General features: G+C 36.6%; 1 protein-coding gene across 1 annotated transcript; it reads left to right on the top strand.

The window, feature by feature from the left end:
* The first annotated feature begins 1883 nt into the window (after positions 1-1883).
* Positions 1884-16018, top strand: LOC108675225 (ubiquitin-conjugating enzyme E2 L3). The gene is made up of 4 exons (XM_018163217.2): positions 1884-2122; positions 12242-12337; positions 13602-13788; positions 14326-16018. The coding sequence occupies exons 1-4, from the start codon at positions 2096-2098 to the stop codon at positions 14478-14480; spliced, it is 465 nt and encodes a 154-aa protein (XP_018018706.1). The 5' UTR covers positions 1884-2095; the 3' UTR covers positions 14481-16018.
* The last annotated feature ends 1776 nt before the right edge of the window (positions 16019-17794 follow it).

Consider the following 17794-nt stretch of genomic DNA (forward strand, 5'->3'; position numbering starts at 1 on the left):
TATCGCATTCTTTTTATCATATATACGGCAATGCAATACGTGCCAAAATTCGTCACAAGTCTAATATCTACGCTCCTAAAGTACATATTTAAACGAAGCTGTGCATATTCATTCCTACCCAGCTAACATATATGTCATCAAACTTTTTTCGATTTCGCCTTCGTTCGCGAGTTATATGGTTATACGGAGAAACGACCGGCATTTCTGTACCGAATCGACACTTCTCCATTCTCCAAACTCGCCCACGGACTCAAACGCGAAACCTAACTTTATGCTCAATCTAAAAACTCATAAGTCCTTCAATACTGGACTGATTACCTTAAATTTTGGAGTATAAGTAAGTATTATCATTACGCCGCGGCAGGAATTATTAAAGATTTTTACATTACATCGTTTTAAATTAAAATAAAAAACGCATTTTTGAAGTTACCTAACAACTCATAAGGTCTATAATGCTGAACCGATTTGCTTGAATTTTGGAATATTAGTAAATATAATCAGTACACTGCGGTAGGAACTATTCCACATTCTTACACTGCTTCGTTTTAAATTAATCTGAAATAACGCATTTTAAAGCAACTTAACAACTCATAGGTCATTGAAGGATTTACGAGTTGTTAGGTTTCTTAAAAACGCGTTTTTTCGTTTCAATTGAAAACGAAGTATTGTAAAGCCTGTAATAATTCCTACCGCAGCGTATTGATTATATCTACTTAAATTCTGAAATTCGAGCAAATCCGTTCGGTATTGAAGGACTTATGCGTTGTTAAGCTGAGCGTAAAGTTAGGTTTTACCGCAGGCGGGTTCAAAGTGTCGATTCGGTGAATTACCGAATGCATTCTGCAGCTTATAATAATAGCGGTTTCAGCGTTTATTAGGCCTGTTGCAGATTCTTAACAGCGCAGAACATTCACAGCATTTGCGGTCTCGAACTCGCAACTCGCTGCTGTAATTCTGCTGTGCTTAATTAACCGCCCGGCCTCCTCGCCGATTCTGACCAGAAACTGGCGGCTGGCGCACAGAGCTGGGATGGAACCAGCGCCTCTGAGCGTCAATCTTGGTACTCTGAACTGTGAACACTGGGCCACCCTGCCCCATGACCCATGTTCAATTATTTTTGAGGTCCACTTTTACAGAGCATTTAATTCTGCATGTCCTGACGGAGGATGGTCCAAGACGATGTTACATGTGAGATTTCAATAGTTTGCATTTATTTAATTTGTGGAGTTCATATATATATGTTATATAATTTGGTAGTTCAATGATTTATTTGTGAGCTCTAAATTTTCCAGTGCAAGCGTTTAAATGGCGTTTTCATAGCCAGTTATTCGACAGGAGCTCTTCTTTTTAATCGAAATAGATTTTCACAATGACGAAAATTGAACATTAAAAGCGTCGATAATTAATTCGATGGTGAACTTTGGTGGAGCTTAATTTGAGTAAAATCGGGAAATAATTATTATAAAACAGTTTTCTGTCTCTGACGACTGACTAATTACTATACTGAGATCTTTTGGCGAGTTCGCAGGCGGGTCCGGGGAAGTGTCGATTCAGTAGGAGAGAGTTTAACTTGTTGCGAACACCGGTATTACTAACTGGGATCGGATTTAACTCGTCTCTAAAAATATGTTTGTTTCAACATACATGAACTTTGAAGCCTCTAAAATCTAAACTCATGAGTCGTTGTAATGTTTTCCCTCACTGCCTATATAATTATATGACAATCGTGTATGCTTATATATCCATCAGGTAACTTTAGAACACGTAGGCTATACTAAAAAGTTACATTATAAATCTTATGTTATTTTTACCTTTTTTAATAAGTTTGAAGATTTTATTGGAAGGTTTTACTGTGTTCCTGGATTCAGTCCAAGAGTATGCCTTTTTTGTTGTATTATCTGTCCTTTAAGTCGTGCCTACAAAGTAGTCCTCAAGGTGCGGAAGTGCTAGAAACTTCGAAACTTATTGAGAACCGATTCAGATTTCAGTCCTACTTTTGGCATTGCGATTCTTGAAGCGTGTAAGCTAAGTTATCGTGCGAACTGTCTGCGCTTATTTTGAAAATAAAAATCAGCCCCAATTTTAACATTTTGCAATGGCAGCCACCAGACGACTGCAGAAAGTAAGATTTTCTGATTAGTCACTCGGTGATATGGTGCAATAATAACTTCTCAACCATAACTTATTTACGCTGCAAATTAAGAATGTGACATCTCACTGAACCTCAGCAGGGGCTGCGGGGCCAAACTTTAGAGGGAAAATTATTGTTAAATATATGAATGACAATCCATGGCTTGATCATGTTGATGGCAATCATGTTAGCCCATATTAGTTCAAATTCAACTTCAAAACTTCAAGCGTTCAACCTTTAATGCATAGTGGCGAACCAGAAATTTTTTTAGAATCAGTTCATTTTTAATTGTCTCATTTACTCAATATTTAAGCCAATATCTTATGTATGATGATGCAGGTATCCATGATACTTTTCTGGGCTTGGTACTTATAGGACTTAAAATTGAACTTGAAGGACCTTGAACTCGGACCTTTCCTTTGACCTCTAAGTCCAAGTCCTTTATTAGTATTAGGTATTAAAATAAAAGGCAGCCCACGGCCCACGCCCCATGCAACCAGAACTTTCTCTTCCCAGTTCCCAAACAGACTAATTTAGTAATTTTTTTATAACTTCATATCTGCAAGGCTGCAACTCAGGCTGCAACAAAATAGGGCTTTAGCATAGAATAAAAGATTTTGAAGAAATATCTGTCTTCAGTCTTTCCACAATCTACACTCCACAGAATAATTTATGTATTTATTATTAATAGGGAAGTTCTAATTTCCAACCCTACCAAGTGCAAAGTGCCAACTTAGTAGGGTAAACGCGGTATATTCCGACATCGTAGGTAATTCCGTCACTTCTCTAGTTTTTCCGGTATTATTGCAGATTAACTACATCCAAAAAAAAGGGTGTTTTTTTTTTGAATTATATGTTTTTTGGGGTGTAGATTACGAATCTGAAATCCATTTTTGGCGGTCGGCATCGGAAAACCGATTTTTTTCCGACCCAAAAATCGCGCTAAAAATGCCTAACCCGTTGCACTGCAATGGGTAAAGAAGACGAAAATGTTACCCGTTGCACTGCAATGGGTAACATTTTCGTCTTCTTTGTCCATAAATCTGGAGATACATTGCCACATCGAGAGATCACAACCTAACGCCAACTCGCAGGTTGGGTTGGTTCGCCCAGGTTCCTTTTTGATCAAAATGCTATCTAAAAAAAGGAACTTGGCTGACTTAACCCAACCTAAGAGCTTTTTGTAAAATTTCGATGAACAATCCGACCCTTTATATAAAGGTGAGTGGGTAACGTAAGTTACGTAACCCCCATATCCATCCAACGTACCGGAAACCTTACTTTTTTTTCTAAATAGTTGGCTGAAGACTGAGAAATATATTAAATGCAAGAATTTTAATCTAAATGTGTCGGCAAGATCTTGTGAAGGCGAAAATTTTGCCAATAATGCGTCGCCGTAGGTCTTTAAATCTTCGTTCACTCTCTGCACAGTGGCCACCTGGTGAGATCATTGAAAAATGTGTCAAATTTGACAGTTGACCTTGCTCTACCAAATAGTGAATAACTGTTTTTATAGGAAGAATATTATGGTTTGAGACTTTTAAATACGTCTGTGAATATATTAGGAATCCTTTAAGTAAACTTGTATTTGCTGATTTCAAGTCATAAATAAATTAATAGATGATTAAGTTGAGTGATGGATTTAGACCCATCAAAACTAATTCCGACACAACTTGAATTGGACACACACAGATCGTTCCAACTTCCAAGCTTTGTACAAAAATTGAAATATGCTTAATTAAAAGCCTAATAGCTGTTAATTAAAACGTAATTAAGTAGTGTTCAATATTCGTTAGTGTTCTAATTCAAAGCCGTGTTGTATTCCAATCATAGTGGCAAAGCAGAAAGTTTTTTAGACTCTCCCTCAAGTTCATTTTTGAGTCCTATGAGTAGACAAGCAATTTGAAGCAAAGTATCATGGATACCAGCATTATCATATATAAGAAATTGGTTTAAATCTTGAGTAAATGAGGAAATTAAAAATGAACTGATTCTAAAAAATCTCTGGTTTGTCACTATGATTCCAATACAGCTCACACAGCAAACGGAATTCGAATATGTTGATGTCGGCATTACGTATCAGTTAAATTTGAAGCGCTGACGCAATACGACTCACCACGTGTCGAATATTGCCACACACAGTGACGGAATATAGGGATTTGGTAGGTTTCCATTCTAAAGGCTTTTTAATAAATATGGCAACATTTTGTGATGTTTCATCGTTGCTGACGCGTAGTGAAGCGTTTTGAGAGTCACGTGAAGGCAACAGAACTTACGTAACGCATACAGTTTTCTTTTTATAGTTTTTTATTTCTCAATGCGTCCTTAATGTGTCGGAATATACCGCGTTTACCCTAGGCTAGTTAGTGCCAAGAGCCAAGCATTAAAGCTGTGATTTAGTACTTTCCAAGTTGTATAATCACCATGGTCAGGAAGATGTGCCAGGTGCACGGGAATTTATATTGTCATTTTAACGACCTGCGTGGTGCACTGTACTATGCCGGGAAAAAAATGCGCTGTGCGCCATACGTTTAGAAAGCTAAAATAATTTAAATATGGACGCGATGCGCGGCAATGCAAATTACGTAATCACACTGACCAACGACCGTACACACAAACGTGTATCCGCATTGTGTTGTGGTTGGATACGAGTTAACTAGATTGCTAACGCGTCAACTCAGGACTCGGGTTCTAAGAGTCAGCACAGTAATGAATATTCATTCATAGATCACAATTCAATCAGACATGAATTACAGAACTAAAGAAGGCAACATGGCTTTAGATGTGCCATTGGTGCCTTCTAATGAATGACTGGACTGGTTGCGGCAAGTAGAGTATGAACCTGTTTGTCAAGAGTACGATCCTGCATGCTAATGTTGGGACTTGGGAAGTTGAGACTACATTACTGACGTCCTCCCGGCCTGCAAAATCGCCACGATCAATACCTAATAACAATGCGCGTAAATGGACTATACAAATTAGGTCAATATGGCATAATTACAGAGCGTAATTATGCTATGTTATACAATATGAATATATATATTTGCAAGATAAGTCAATGGTCTGTCGTTTATTTTTGCCTCATTTGAGCAATTATGGTTTCCAAATCTGGGTGCGTTATGTTATGTCATGCGTACCATAAAATGGGGTAACTTAGACCACTTTTTTTCATAAATGATGCCATTTTTTTACTAGCTAAATTAAACATGAATTGAAACATGCAAAATACAGGTCTATACTCTAGCTTCACTCACCATAAATTGCTGGCTCCTGCCTCTCATAGTCTTTATGTAATTTCAAAAAAAGTGATGGTCTTTGTTACCCCAGCTCTTGGGGTATCTTAGACTGGGCAGTAAAATCAATTATATTTTTTAGTAAAATAACTCCTGGTTATGGTGCATTGTAGTAGAACTCTTCTAGTTACATATGCAAATAACAAACTTGAGGAAAGTGTCATAGTTTGCAAATGAGGGGCGCCGCCCCATAATGAGAGAAATGTGACTACCTAATGGTAGCCCAGATGAGGTAATATTGACTGGCTTGGAAATTAAGTTAAAATTACCATATATTAGACTCTGTAGAGTCTGAAACATAAAGAAAAAACATAAATAGGCTGTCAAACATAAAATATGTTACATATGGTAATTTTATCAACTTCCAAGCCGGTCTATGTTACCCCGTCAGGGCTGATATTAAGTGGTCTAAATTCCCCCATTTGGGGGCGGTGCCCCCCATTTGCAAACTATGACACTTTCCTAAAATTTGTCATTTGCATATGTAACTAGAAGAGTTCTACTACAATGCATCAAAACCTGGAGTTATTTAGCCAAAAAAATAAAAAAATTGGAGGGGGTACTCTGCCAGGCTTTAAATAATAGCTCTTTTTTGTGGGTCACATTTTTAATTTTTTAACCTATTAGATATGCAAACTTTTTAAATCTTTCTATTGTGTTATGTAGCCTCAGTATTAGGCCTTTAATGCCCATTGACAAAATTTTTCTATGTCAAATAGTTTTTGAGTTTTGGGGGTTTTTTGTTAAAAAAACAAAAAGTGGTCTAAGTTACCCCACCGGTCTAAGTTACCCAATTTTACGGTACTAATTTTTAGATATTTTGAGCTAAATTGATCATATCACTGATACAGTAAAGAAATTAGGGAGTATCACAGGTACCGTCAAACGGGGTAGGGTAAACACGGTATATTCCGACATCGTGGGTAATTCCGACACTTCTCAACTTTTTTCCTTTATATTAAGCTTTGTCTTAGTTCCACGCATTCGTTGATGGTTGAAATAGTGACGTCATACTATTGTGCACCATACTATTGCCAAAACACTAGGTCTGGGCTGTCTTGTGGGAAAATGTTAAGATCCAAAGAGAGACAGTGCACATCACCAAGTGAGAACATAGAAAAATGTGGCAAGTTGATAGTTGACCTGTCACCTTGCTCTACCAAATAGTGATAAACTGTTTGTGTAAAGAGAATAATATGGTTTGAGACTTTTAAATAAGTCTGTAAATATATTAGGAATCTTTTAAGTATACCTACTTGTATTTGCTGATTTCTAGTGGTAAATAAATTAATAGATTATTAAGTTAAGCGATGGTTTTAGACACATAAAAACTATGGTAATTCCAGCACAGCTTGGAATTAGACACACACAGCTCATTCTGAGCTGTGTCCAAAAATTAAAATTTTCTTAATTAAAAGCTTAATAGCTCTTAATTAAAAGCTTAAATGAATAAATTAACATTTTTTGATTAAGCTTGTTCTGAGCTGTGTCGTATTCTGATACAGCTTACACAGGGCGTTATTGAATTTTGGAACAATTAAAAATCAAAGAACAAAGAAAGTGTTGAAACTTTTATTGTGGTTCCGCAAAGAGAATTGGTTCGCAGAACGAAGCCAGAAGGAAACGGGAAGCACGAAGCGCAACGAGGAACTCGTGCACTGTAGAATACGTACGCACATATAAGTACAAGTTCGAACGTTAAAAGTGTTGAACACAATATTTAATTTCAGTTGAATGAGTCACTGTTTCAGGTGAATATGTCTCTCTCTCCAATTCTCACCATATATTGCCGGTGGCAATCAGAACGAATAAGCAAGGAGAAGTTCAGTTCAAAAATCAGAAACGGCAGAGTTGAAGACCAAGTAGAGGCGGTTAGGTGGATTCTTATCTGAATAAGAAAGAAAACCAACGTAAGCCTAAAATTAATAGATTAAAAGTTATAACGCAATGGATTTCAGTATGGTTTCAGTAAATTCAGAATAATGATAACAGTTTCAAATAATCAAATTAACTAACCTATTTGTTTTCATTGAGGAATCCTAGATTAGAGTTCTCATGTAGAGAACTATAAGAAAGAAAACAGTGAAAACAGTATAAGGAGTGTTCGCTCGTACTTAAAGGAGTTAAGCGCATGCAAGCATGCAAGTTAATTCACAGCCCTAAGGCATGTGACATAATCGGTTAACACCGAAGCTCCAAGGAGCCAATAACCCTACGGGTTCCAAGCACTGGCATAAAGCCGGTTAAGCAAGATCTTAATTAAACGAGCGAAACACAGAAGTTCTAACATGCATTTAAATGGAACAAAATAAAATGAAAACACACTCGCACAAACTCAAATTAAGTAACAGTAAGCAAGAGTTAACAGAAGTAATAATTCTGTTTGAGCAAGAGGTCTTCACTTGGGTAAGGTTAAAGCAATAGTGATTAAGATCGAGCTAACGAGCGTCGACTTTGCCTCCTAACACGAGACAAACGATAAGCGTATAAACATTAACGAGTTAATTAGTTATAAATTTTAACAGCGTCGGAATTCCAACACAGGGTGCTGGAATTACAAATTAATAGAGTTTATCAAAAATTTAAAAGCAAAGAAAATAGCCAGAAAATTCACCATTTCTTAAAAAGGAAAACGTTTCGGAGACCAGCTCCATCATCAGTTCAAAACCTAAAACACAGGTACAAATAATTAGCAATAAATTCACATTGATGCATAAATCGTCAAATGAGAAACAAACAAGAATGAAGCAAACACGGGCACAAATCTATCTATTNATCGTCCCTAGTTTATCAATATAGTTGTGCGCTATGCGCATCTGCGTATGTCGGTATGACATCTCGCAACTTTTATACTAGGCTGGCGGAGCATAAAGGAAGGAGTTTTAGAACAGGAAACCTGCTCGCGCATCCCCCTCATTCAGCAGTACGCGTCCATGCCGAGCAGTGCAACGTGCCAGTGTCCGATAGTGATTTTCGAATTTTAGCCTCCACGACCGGTGTTTCCGACTTGCGAATTCTAGAGTCCCTTTATATTTTTAAACAAAAGCCTATTTTAAATGCCGCTAATAGTTCATATCCCCTCGAAATTGTAAATAGATAGATTTGTGCCTGTGTTTGCTTCATTCTTGTTTGTTTCTCATATGACGATTTATGCATCAATGTGAATTTATTGCTAATTATTTGTACCTGTGTTTTAGGTTTTGAACTGATGATGGAGCTGGTCTCCGAAACGTTTTCCTTTTTAAGAAATGGTGAATTTTCTGGCTATTTTCTTTGCTTTTAAATTTTTGATAAACTTGCGATTTAAGCAGTCAAGTGATTTTAATACTTAATAGAGTTTAAAGCGCTGCCGGAATTAGTCTCACAATATGCCGAATTTAGTCACACACAGCGTCGGAATTCAGGGATTTTGTAGGTTTGAATTCTAAAGGCTTTTAAATAAATATGGCAACAGTTTGTGATGTTTCATTGATGCTGGCGCATAGTGTGGTGTTTTGAGAGTGACATAAACCAATCAGAACTCGAGTTGCGCATACGGTGATATTTTTATAGCCATTCATTTCTTGCTACATCCTTAATGTGTCGGAATATACCGCGTTTACCCTAAAAGGGGATGGTTTTGAGCATTTTTTGTTAATAATTTCTTATCATGAAACATTTCATAAACAAGTTTGGGCTCATTTTAAAGGTCTTTGCAAGGGATATCATATGGCATCCCCAAAAAATTCTATATGCTATTTGTAAGGTGCTAGAAGCCATATAAAAGGCTCCTGAAGTTAACTGGAAATGGGGTAAAAAGGGACACTTGAAATAAAACTTAATTTTAAACATTTGAAGCATGCAGAGTGTACTCATCTATTACCATCAGTACTCTGAAGTCCTCCTTTTCCTTTTTACATGATGTAAATGTAAAATAAATGAAATTTTCTGTGATTTTTACTTGATTTTTCTTCATTGACCTTACCTTACCCATACATTACTGTACCGTCAACCGGGGCTACTCAGGACTTGCCGTATTAAAAAGAAATATTTGCCGTATTAAAAAGAAATATTTGCCGTATTAAAAAAATTTACTTACATAAATGTTGCACCCAGGTGTTGGCTTGAAAACTTTATTTGCAGAATTTACATGCCTCAATCCAAAAAATGGCAGCCCTTTCCGCATGGTAGGGCTACTCGGTACACACAAATGGTGTGAAATTATAAGCCGTCCTGTAAGCTTACAGATACAGAAAAAAATGCTATAAGGCTGCTGATATGAAGCTTGCAGTGGACAAGGTTGTTGTAAATGCTCAATGACATTTTCATGGATATGGTAATATCGCATCAATTATATGGTAATATCGCATCAATAATACGGTAATCAATGTATATGGTAATATCATATCAATAAAGGAAAAACGAGTAAAAATCACAGAAAATGTCATTTATTCTACCTCTACATCATCTACAATGAAAGAGGAGGACTTCAGAGTACTGTTAGTAATGGATGAGTACACTCTGCATGCTTCAAATATTTTGAAATGAAGTTTTATTGCAAGTGTCCCGAGTAGCCCCGTTTGACGGGGCTACTCAGGACACTCTTTTTTTTGCTTCTCGCACCTTACGAATAGCATATAGAATTTTTTTGAAGATGCCATTCGATAGCCCTCGCAAAGAGCTATAAAATGAGCCTAAACTTGTTTATGAAATGTTTCATGGTAAGAAGTTATCAACAAAAACGCTCAAAACCGTCCCGAGTAGCCCCGGTTGACGGTATTATTAATGTGATATTACTGTATTCATGGACATGCCATAAAGCATTGACAATGACCTTGACCACTGCAAGCTTCATATCAGCAGCCATGTAGCATTTCTTCTGTATCTGTAAGCTTACAGGATGGTTTGTAATTTTACACAATTTTAATTGAGCCAAGTGATTTCACTATAACAAAAAAGATTCTACTGTAAATGCAATTTTAGGGGTGTCCCTTATTACCCTGGGTGTTTCCCTTATTACCCTGTCTTGCAGAAATGGCCACCATTTTTTCCTGGAATGAGATATGCAAATTCTGTCAATCACATTTTTGAGCCAACACTAATGTGCAACTTTTATGTAAGCAGAATTTTTTGATATGACAAATATTTTTTCTGCTACAGACCTTAGCAGAGGTACTTTTCCAAAATCTCACTCTTCACACTTTTTTTCAGGGATTTTTTAGAGGTAATAAATCTATGATTTCTCAACTTGCTTTATGCTGCATAGATAGTAAAAATGTTGAACTTTACACCACTATTTTTAGTTTTGCAATATTTCAATTAGTTTAGCTGCTACAACAGTTCTAAAAAATGTTGGAGGACTGTCCCTTTTTACCCCGTTTGACAGTATCCATTGAGCAGTCTGAGCAGAGTTTGGCAATTGGCAGTTGTGTTGCCAAGATCCTCTCTTTTGGGGGCCTTAAGTGTTGCCAGTATTATTAAGGATTTTTTGCTTGAATTACCTAAACCTCCAAGAATTCTTGCCAAAAATAAATGTAAAGAGGTATTTAACAAAAAACTAGTTGGCAAGATGTTCTGAAGCCATGGATTTCAATGCTGATGTGTTTCCAAAGATCTCCAATTGTTCATGTGCATTCTCTGCACCCTGGATAAGATAGATACAATTTTCTACAATCACAGGCATTTTTATCCCATTCACTGGATGCAAGTATAATGGGAAATTATAATATAATAACAAAATAATATACAATATAATAATATAATGCAAGAATACAAATATGATGCAAACTTCTGCACAAAGCAACAAGTGCCAAAGTGAACTAATCTATGGAACAAAATTATGAACAAAGTAGGCTGAGAACAGATCAGGTCAAGATGCTCTCAACCTTCACTACATCAGCTCATTCAGCTGAAACAACAGGAAAGGATCAACAGATTAATAATTGGAAACCACATTTATTTGCAACTAGTATTTGAAGGAATTAACTTCATTTTGAGGCAATCAGTGCATAGTAATGACAGCAAGTAAACTAATTTAATGAATGAATCAGTAATCTCCCTGGCACATGAAATTCCTAGCTGTTCTTGGTTCAGCTCTATAAGTTTTGTATTCAGGCTGCCTACTTGGCACCTCTTGATCAGGGTTGCCACTCTTTCAATTCATTCCCATACAGGCAATTTTGATGGCTATCTAAGAATGCTTAACATGAGTCACATGTGCCATGGACTGCTGAGTTGATAATTTCTAAATCATTTCAGCAATAAATACTGAAATTTTGCTACAGTGCACGGTGTCAAGAGCAAAAGCCTGTATTTGAATACACTGTGTATTTGATTATCGGAAAAATATAATGTATGTATTCATGATAAATGATCAACTATGTGTTACTCATTCCTCTCAGAAATTCTACCATTGTTAGAATTTATCACTGAATCACAGCTGATCTGTTGTACTTGGCGTAATTTGTGTCCAAACTTCTGATAAGCAAAATTTATATGGTCTGTAGAAATTAACAACTACTAAAATGGCCAATGGTGGAGTGAAAGGGATTTATCCTGATTGTTTTCTAAATACACAACGAATGTCAACAATTGTTATTTTCAAATTTCTTTAATTGCTCTACTCAAGAATTGAAAGTGCGTGGCATGTAGGAAATTAAAAATGTCACATTGATATTTGAGCCCTGAAGCACAGTTTTTTAGATATTGCACATGCATCATATGTATTTGCCACCATTTTTTTGTGTAATGATAAAATGAATATTTGAATGTCAGTTAGTTTATTAGTGCTTTAGCCTCCATGTAATTTCTTAATGATATAAGAGCTGCTTCTGTGCAGGAGTTGGCTGACATCCGAAGAACTGGCATCAAGTCCTTCAAAGACATCCAAGTGGATGAGAACAACATCTTGCTGTGGCAAGGACTCATTGTGCCTGTTAGTATTAACATCCTTGAACTTTCTAAATCTGAATTTATAGAAGTAATAATAATTTACAGTAAATAATACCGTAGTTCTATTGGCAGGTTATGTTTCAATTAATAAGTTGGTTTTAATAAACTGAAATTTAATTCCTGAAGCAACAACCAAAGAAAATAATGAAACTGTGAAAAAATTCAATACAATTTCCTCACTCTTCTTTTTATTATTTTGACTTATACATATTTGGCTGTTTGAAAAGGTATTGAGTGATAGCCCTGATACTTCTCAGGTTAATTTTTGAAGGCTTAGTCTTAGAAATGCACAGTATCAAAGAAATACTCTAACACATTTTATATTGGACTAAACTGCCCTTTAATTCAAAGTTTTTATAAAATTTATATTAAACAAATATCACACATTGTCTTGGGTCATGAAGATCTTTATCAACCATGATTTTTTTGTGCATTGATTGATGCCAATTTAGAAAATTATAAAGTCATGGTATAAACTAGGTTTCTCCTTGTATCACTATGCTTGATGAAAAAAAATCTAATACTGTAAATTCTGCTGACATTTTTTATTCCGCTGCAATCTAAAGTGGAAAATGATCAATTTTCATGGCTGGAAGCTGGAGCAAATGTTTCCATCCAAGTATGAGTGATGAGTGTACAGCATTCCTTTCCCTTTATATTGGTGCCAGGCATTGGTTATAATCAAGTGCTGTCAGTTCTGCCTCTTTACAGCGTTATCGAAGACGGTTATTGATGACGTTATTAGTAGCCTTGAAAATTGCATTGGTTATGTTATCTTCATTGACTAAAAAAATGAACTATATGTATAGGTGCTAGACAACACTTTTTCTGTTCTGTACATGATATAATTTGCTTTAAAATCTTCTTTTGCAAGATGCACTTTTGAGCATTTTAACAAGATATTGAATGCATAGAATCTTCTAAAAAGTACCTAAGGCACGAAATTTTGTAATATTTCAATGTTAAAACATTTCATAAGCTTTTTGTTGAGCTAAAATAAAAATTGCCAAACATTAGGTTGTTGATGAAAAGGTCATTTACCTATAAATTAGGTCATTTATAGGTAAAAACCTACCACTAGTCTAGGCAGATGCTGACTAGCAAATAGTGCTAGTTGAAAATATTAGGGTTATAGACTATGGTAATGGGATCCTGCTAGGACGCCGCCAAGTGCTGCTACATGTGCTGCTCTTAAAAAAAAAACTGAGAGATGCAAAACTCGATGCATAATTTTTCCTTTCTTATAGGAATGTGTACCGTACAACAAAGGAGCTTTCAGGATCGAAGTTGTGTTCCCTGCCGAGTATCCATTTAAGCCGCCGAAGCTGACCTTCAAGACTAAGATTTACCATCCCAACGTTGATGAGAAAGGCCAAGTCTGCCTGCCTATTATCAGCGCCGAGAACTGGAAGCCTGCCACTAAAACAGATCAAGGTAGCAAAACAGATTTAGCAGTAGGATTTTTTTCGGTTTTTGTATACCTTGCGTCAAATCTTGTGCGTAGTTCATTTTCTAGTTCATTGTGCGTAGTTTATTTTCTTCAATAATTCTTATTACTGTCATTTTCTATTTCCTTCCGTACTATAGCACCATCTTCCACTTGCCATTAAAATTTACGCAACACTCGTGTATTTCATTAGGTGACAAATCGCCCGTTTTACACAGGGGCACGAGACATGAAGATCTAACAATGGAGCTAATGCCTGTTTCTACCTATTAACATTTCTAGTCACCATATTCGCCATGATATTATCATCTCAAAATTTCTCAGCGTGCGGGACAGCCAGCTGTAAAACTTGCCCTACGCAGTCAATTTCTATCGTTCATTTTTTGTAGATGTGCACGCTTGCTTTGCACTAGCCTAATATTTGAGATTTGGTTTCCACCAATCGAGGAATTTAGCACAGTATTCCTTTTACCAGATTATGATGAGGTAATTTAACAACATTAATTTGACTATTTTTTTTGCAGTGATCGACTCTCTAGTGCAGCTAGTGAACGAGCCTGAACCCGAGCACCCTCTCCGCGCCGACTTGGCAGAAGAGTACACCAAAGATCGCAAGAAATTCATCAAAAATGCTGAAGAATTCACCAAAAAGAACTCGGAGAAGAGGCCAGCCGATTAGGGTTTTTGTAGAAATTCGTTAGGCCTTAGCAAACAATTACTGGGATCATCTGTGACAGTTGACGATACTGTCCGTCTCGTAGCTTTATCATAAAAGGAACTTGTTTAGTTAGGATTATTGAACTCAAATTTATATCAATAAAGCGTTACGCTTTATTCTTGTACATTCATGATTAATTGACAACCGAAAATACCGAGGTTATTTTTGTTCAAGTGCACCAGGGATATTAGTAGTTTATGCATCTTATAATTGACAATCTAGTTTTTTTCGTAAAAACTTCAAAATAACGTTTGAACTTAGGCGCTAATTTTTTTTTTTTTATAAACATGCAAAAGTGTTTATTTTCAACAATGCCATGCGGTAGGTTGCAAATAACTACTGCAAGTCCTGGAGCTCTCAGGAAACTCAAAATGTTCACAGCAACAAGGTCTGCCAGATTTCCCTGCTTTGTAAGAGTTATGCCTCGAAGGCGGCAGGCAATTCGACTCAAATGAACACCTCCTCGCCAGCGCTGCTCGTTGGATGAAGCTGTGCACCAACAGTGATCTGCAGGCAATTTCTATTTTACGTGGTGATGTAACTCCGCGAGTAGTCGGCTACCTTGATGCGAGGCAGTCAGTCGCTTCCGGTACAGAGTTTGAATAGCATATTTGTGACGATGGCAGGAAGCAGAGTGCCGTTTCCTAATCCTTCTCGGTTATTAATTTTGTTATTTTGCTTCGAATGTGTGCGTCGAGTGTCTTTGTACTAAAGAATTTGCAGTTTCTTTGGCACTTATTTTTGCTTGCGGTGTCAACCCGGCAAATAGTGCTTCCGATTGCTGTGGTTAACTTATTTAGCTCCCAACACTTGTGGCCAGCTCGAACGTCGCCTTTGAGGACATGTTTGATCAAGTATATAGACATTATTGACGGCAGGACATTATTCTTTGACTACTCATTGCTTGTTTTATTTATGTGATCGTACCGAGGAAACTTTACGACACGAGACTTAGCTTACAGATTCGTACTTCACCTAGTTTGCTTTCGCGTTTATTATGCTCGTTCATTATCTTCGCATTCTGGAAATAATCTCTTGTGCATTTTGACCGTCCACGGTAGCATCCATCCCCACATTTGTTTGAAAAAAAAATTTGTAACCACCGTGCCAGTGCTCTCGATCCACCATGATGCTAAGTGTAGTCATTAGCATTCATTTAATGAATAAGTGTAAATCATATTATTTGCTAGTTCTATAAATACCATCAAGTGGACTTCTATCTGTACAATAACGTATCTTGGGATATGTTACGAATTTTAAAATTGATTACGTTGAGATCATTTTCTTTTACCCCGCCGACCTCAACAACTGAGAACCAATATTACTTAGTCCGTTCAAATGCCAGCTCGCGCCAGTGTATACATTGAATTGAACTCTGCCCCGCTCGTCCGCAAGTGTTCGATTTGAAACCCTACATTTCCCGCTCACGTAATTACCGTTGTCCTCTGCATATGATTTATAAAGCAACTAGTGAAAATGAAATCATGTTTTCATATAAATCCTGTTTTATTTTTTTCTCCTCGTCAAATTTACAGAGTAATACTAGATCATACAGAACAACCAGAGAAGGAAAAGAAACGTGAAAGGTTGGAGGCCAAGTACGAGCTATGAATTACGGGTTAGCAAATCATTGTCCAGGTGTTGCGCACAGTCCATGCTAATCGCACTCGTTCATTACGAATGCATTCTTCGTGGAATAAACTTCACGATTAAAGAGTTTTCAGCACCTGGTCACAAGCAACAGTTGGACAACCATTTCTGATACAACGGCGAGTTAACCAAGTTACACCGTTCGCCCCACAATGTACCGCGACATGCGCTCTGCTAAGGGCGCACGTCACCCAATTTCGTACTTCGTTGCCAAATTGTCACGTGATTTTAAGTGCTAATCTCTCTCCCAGAAAATACAAATTTGCCAAATAATCCTTAGCATGAAATAGACACAGCCGTAAAATGAAATAGAAACAGAGTATAGACACAGTCGTAAAATTCAAATCCGCTCGAATAAATCAGGCTACTTGTGATTCAGCAAAGAAAAAAAAATGAACTATTTCTTGAAGCCTGCATAGTGAGACCTAATAATAAGGAACCTTAACATCCATTATGCAGTGAATATATTGCACAGTGATCAAGTTCTTTTTGCATTGAGCTCGAGGGCTGCCATTAAAAAGAAAAATTAACCAAATTACTGCATCAAAAGTAAGAGCAAGTGTATAGATCACCATTTTTATTAATTTATTTATTCGTCCTAACCCAATTTGGCCCGACGAAAGAACAAATCAGCGCTACGAGCAGAAAGTGTGTCACTGTTTAGGCAATATGACCCATTCCCTTTTATCTGCACCCATTTCTGAGTGCAGATAAAAGGAAGTAATATAAATCGCGTAGGGAAATGACATTAGACAGGGAGACAAGTCGATAAGGTGTATCTCAAGCCATCATAAGAGGCAACCTGTATAGAAAATAGGAAGATTTAATACAAGAGGGAAGAACAAAGCTTCATGACGGTGAGGTGAGGCTCTACTATTCCTTCTGGCTGCCCTTCACTCGCATGTTGGACAAAAAAAAAGTAAATAACATGCAGGTAAATGATCACGATAAAAATATTTGAATTAAATATGAAACTCGCCAACTACCAGATAATAATAAGAAAATCTACAACTGAATGAACACGGCCAAGAAATATTTAAACCCAAGGATACACCAATAGAGATACACTTTAGCTCATAGATACACACATCTTAATAAGCTACAGGCCAAAGAAATACAAAACAAAACCACAACTCCAAGAACAACAGTGAAATATACAAAGCTAAAAGATATAACAAAATAAAATAACTTTCTAAATTAGCATCAGCGCATATTTGTAAATGATACGCTTATAAGAGTAAACCATGTGACGAAATTACGAGACCCGAGCAGCAGACGCAATGAGCTCGAGAAGCTTCCTTCAGTCCACACTGACAATAGAACTAAGAAAAGGTTATACGTATTCAATTTTATTGCAGAAAACACTAATTTAAAAATAACCATGGCAAAAATTCAATGAAATAAACATGATGTAAATGAATGATGAATAAATATGTATTCATCGTCATGGTTAGCGCTTCATCCGGCAACCAAGATATTTGAATCCGATTACACGTTCAGCTGAAATTCTTTAGACCACGACTAATAAACAACAATTTGCATAAAAAACTTGTAACTTAACTCCAACTTCCCAATATTTTACAAAAAAAAAACGGGCTATTTAAATAATTTATTTACTAATACGG

Source organism: Hyalella azteca, unplaced genomic scaffold, assembly GCF_000764305.2.
Source record: "Hyalella azteca isolate HAZT.00-mixed unplaced genomic scaffold, Hazt_2.0.2 contig14089, whole genome shotgun sequence".
NCBI lineage: Eukaryota > Metazoa > Arthropoda > Malacostraca > Amphipoda > Hyalellidae > Hyalella > Hyalella azteca.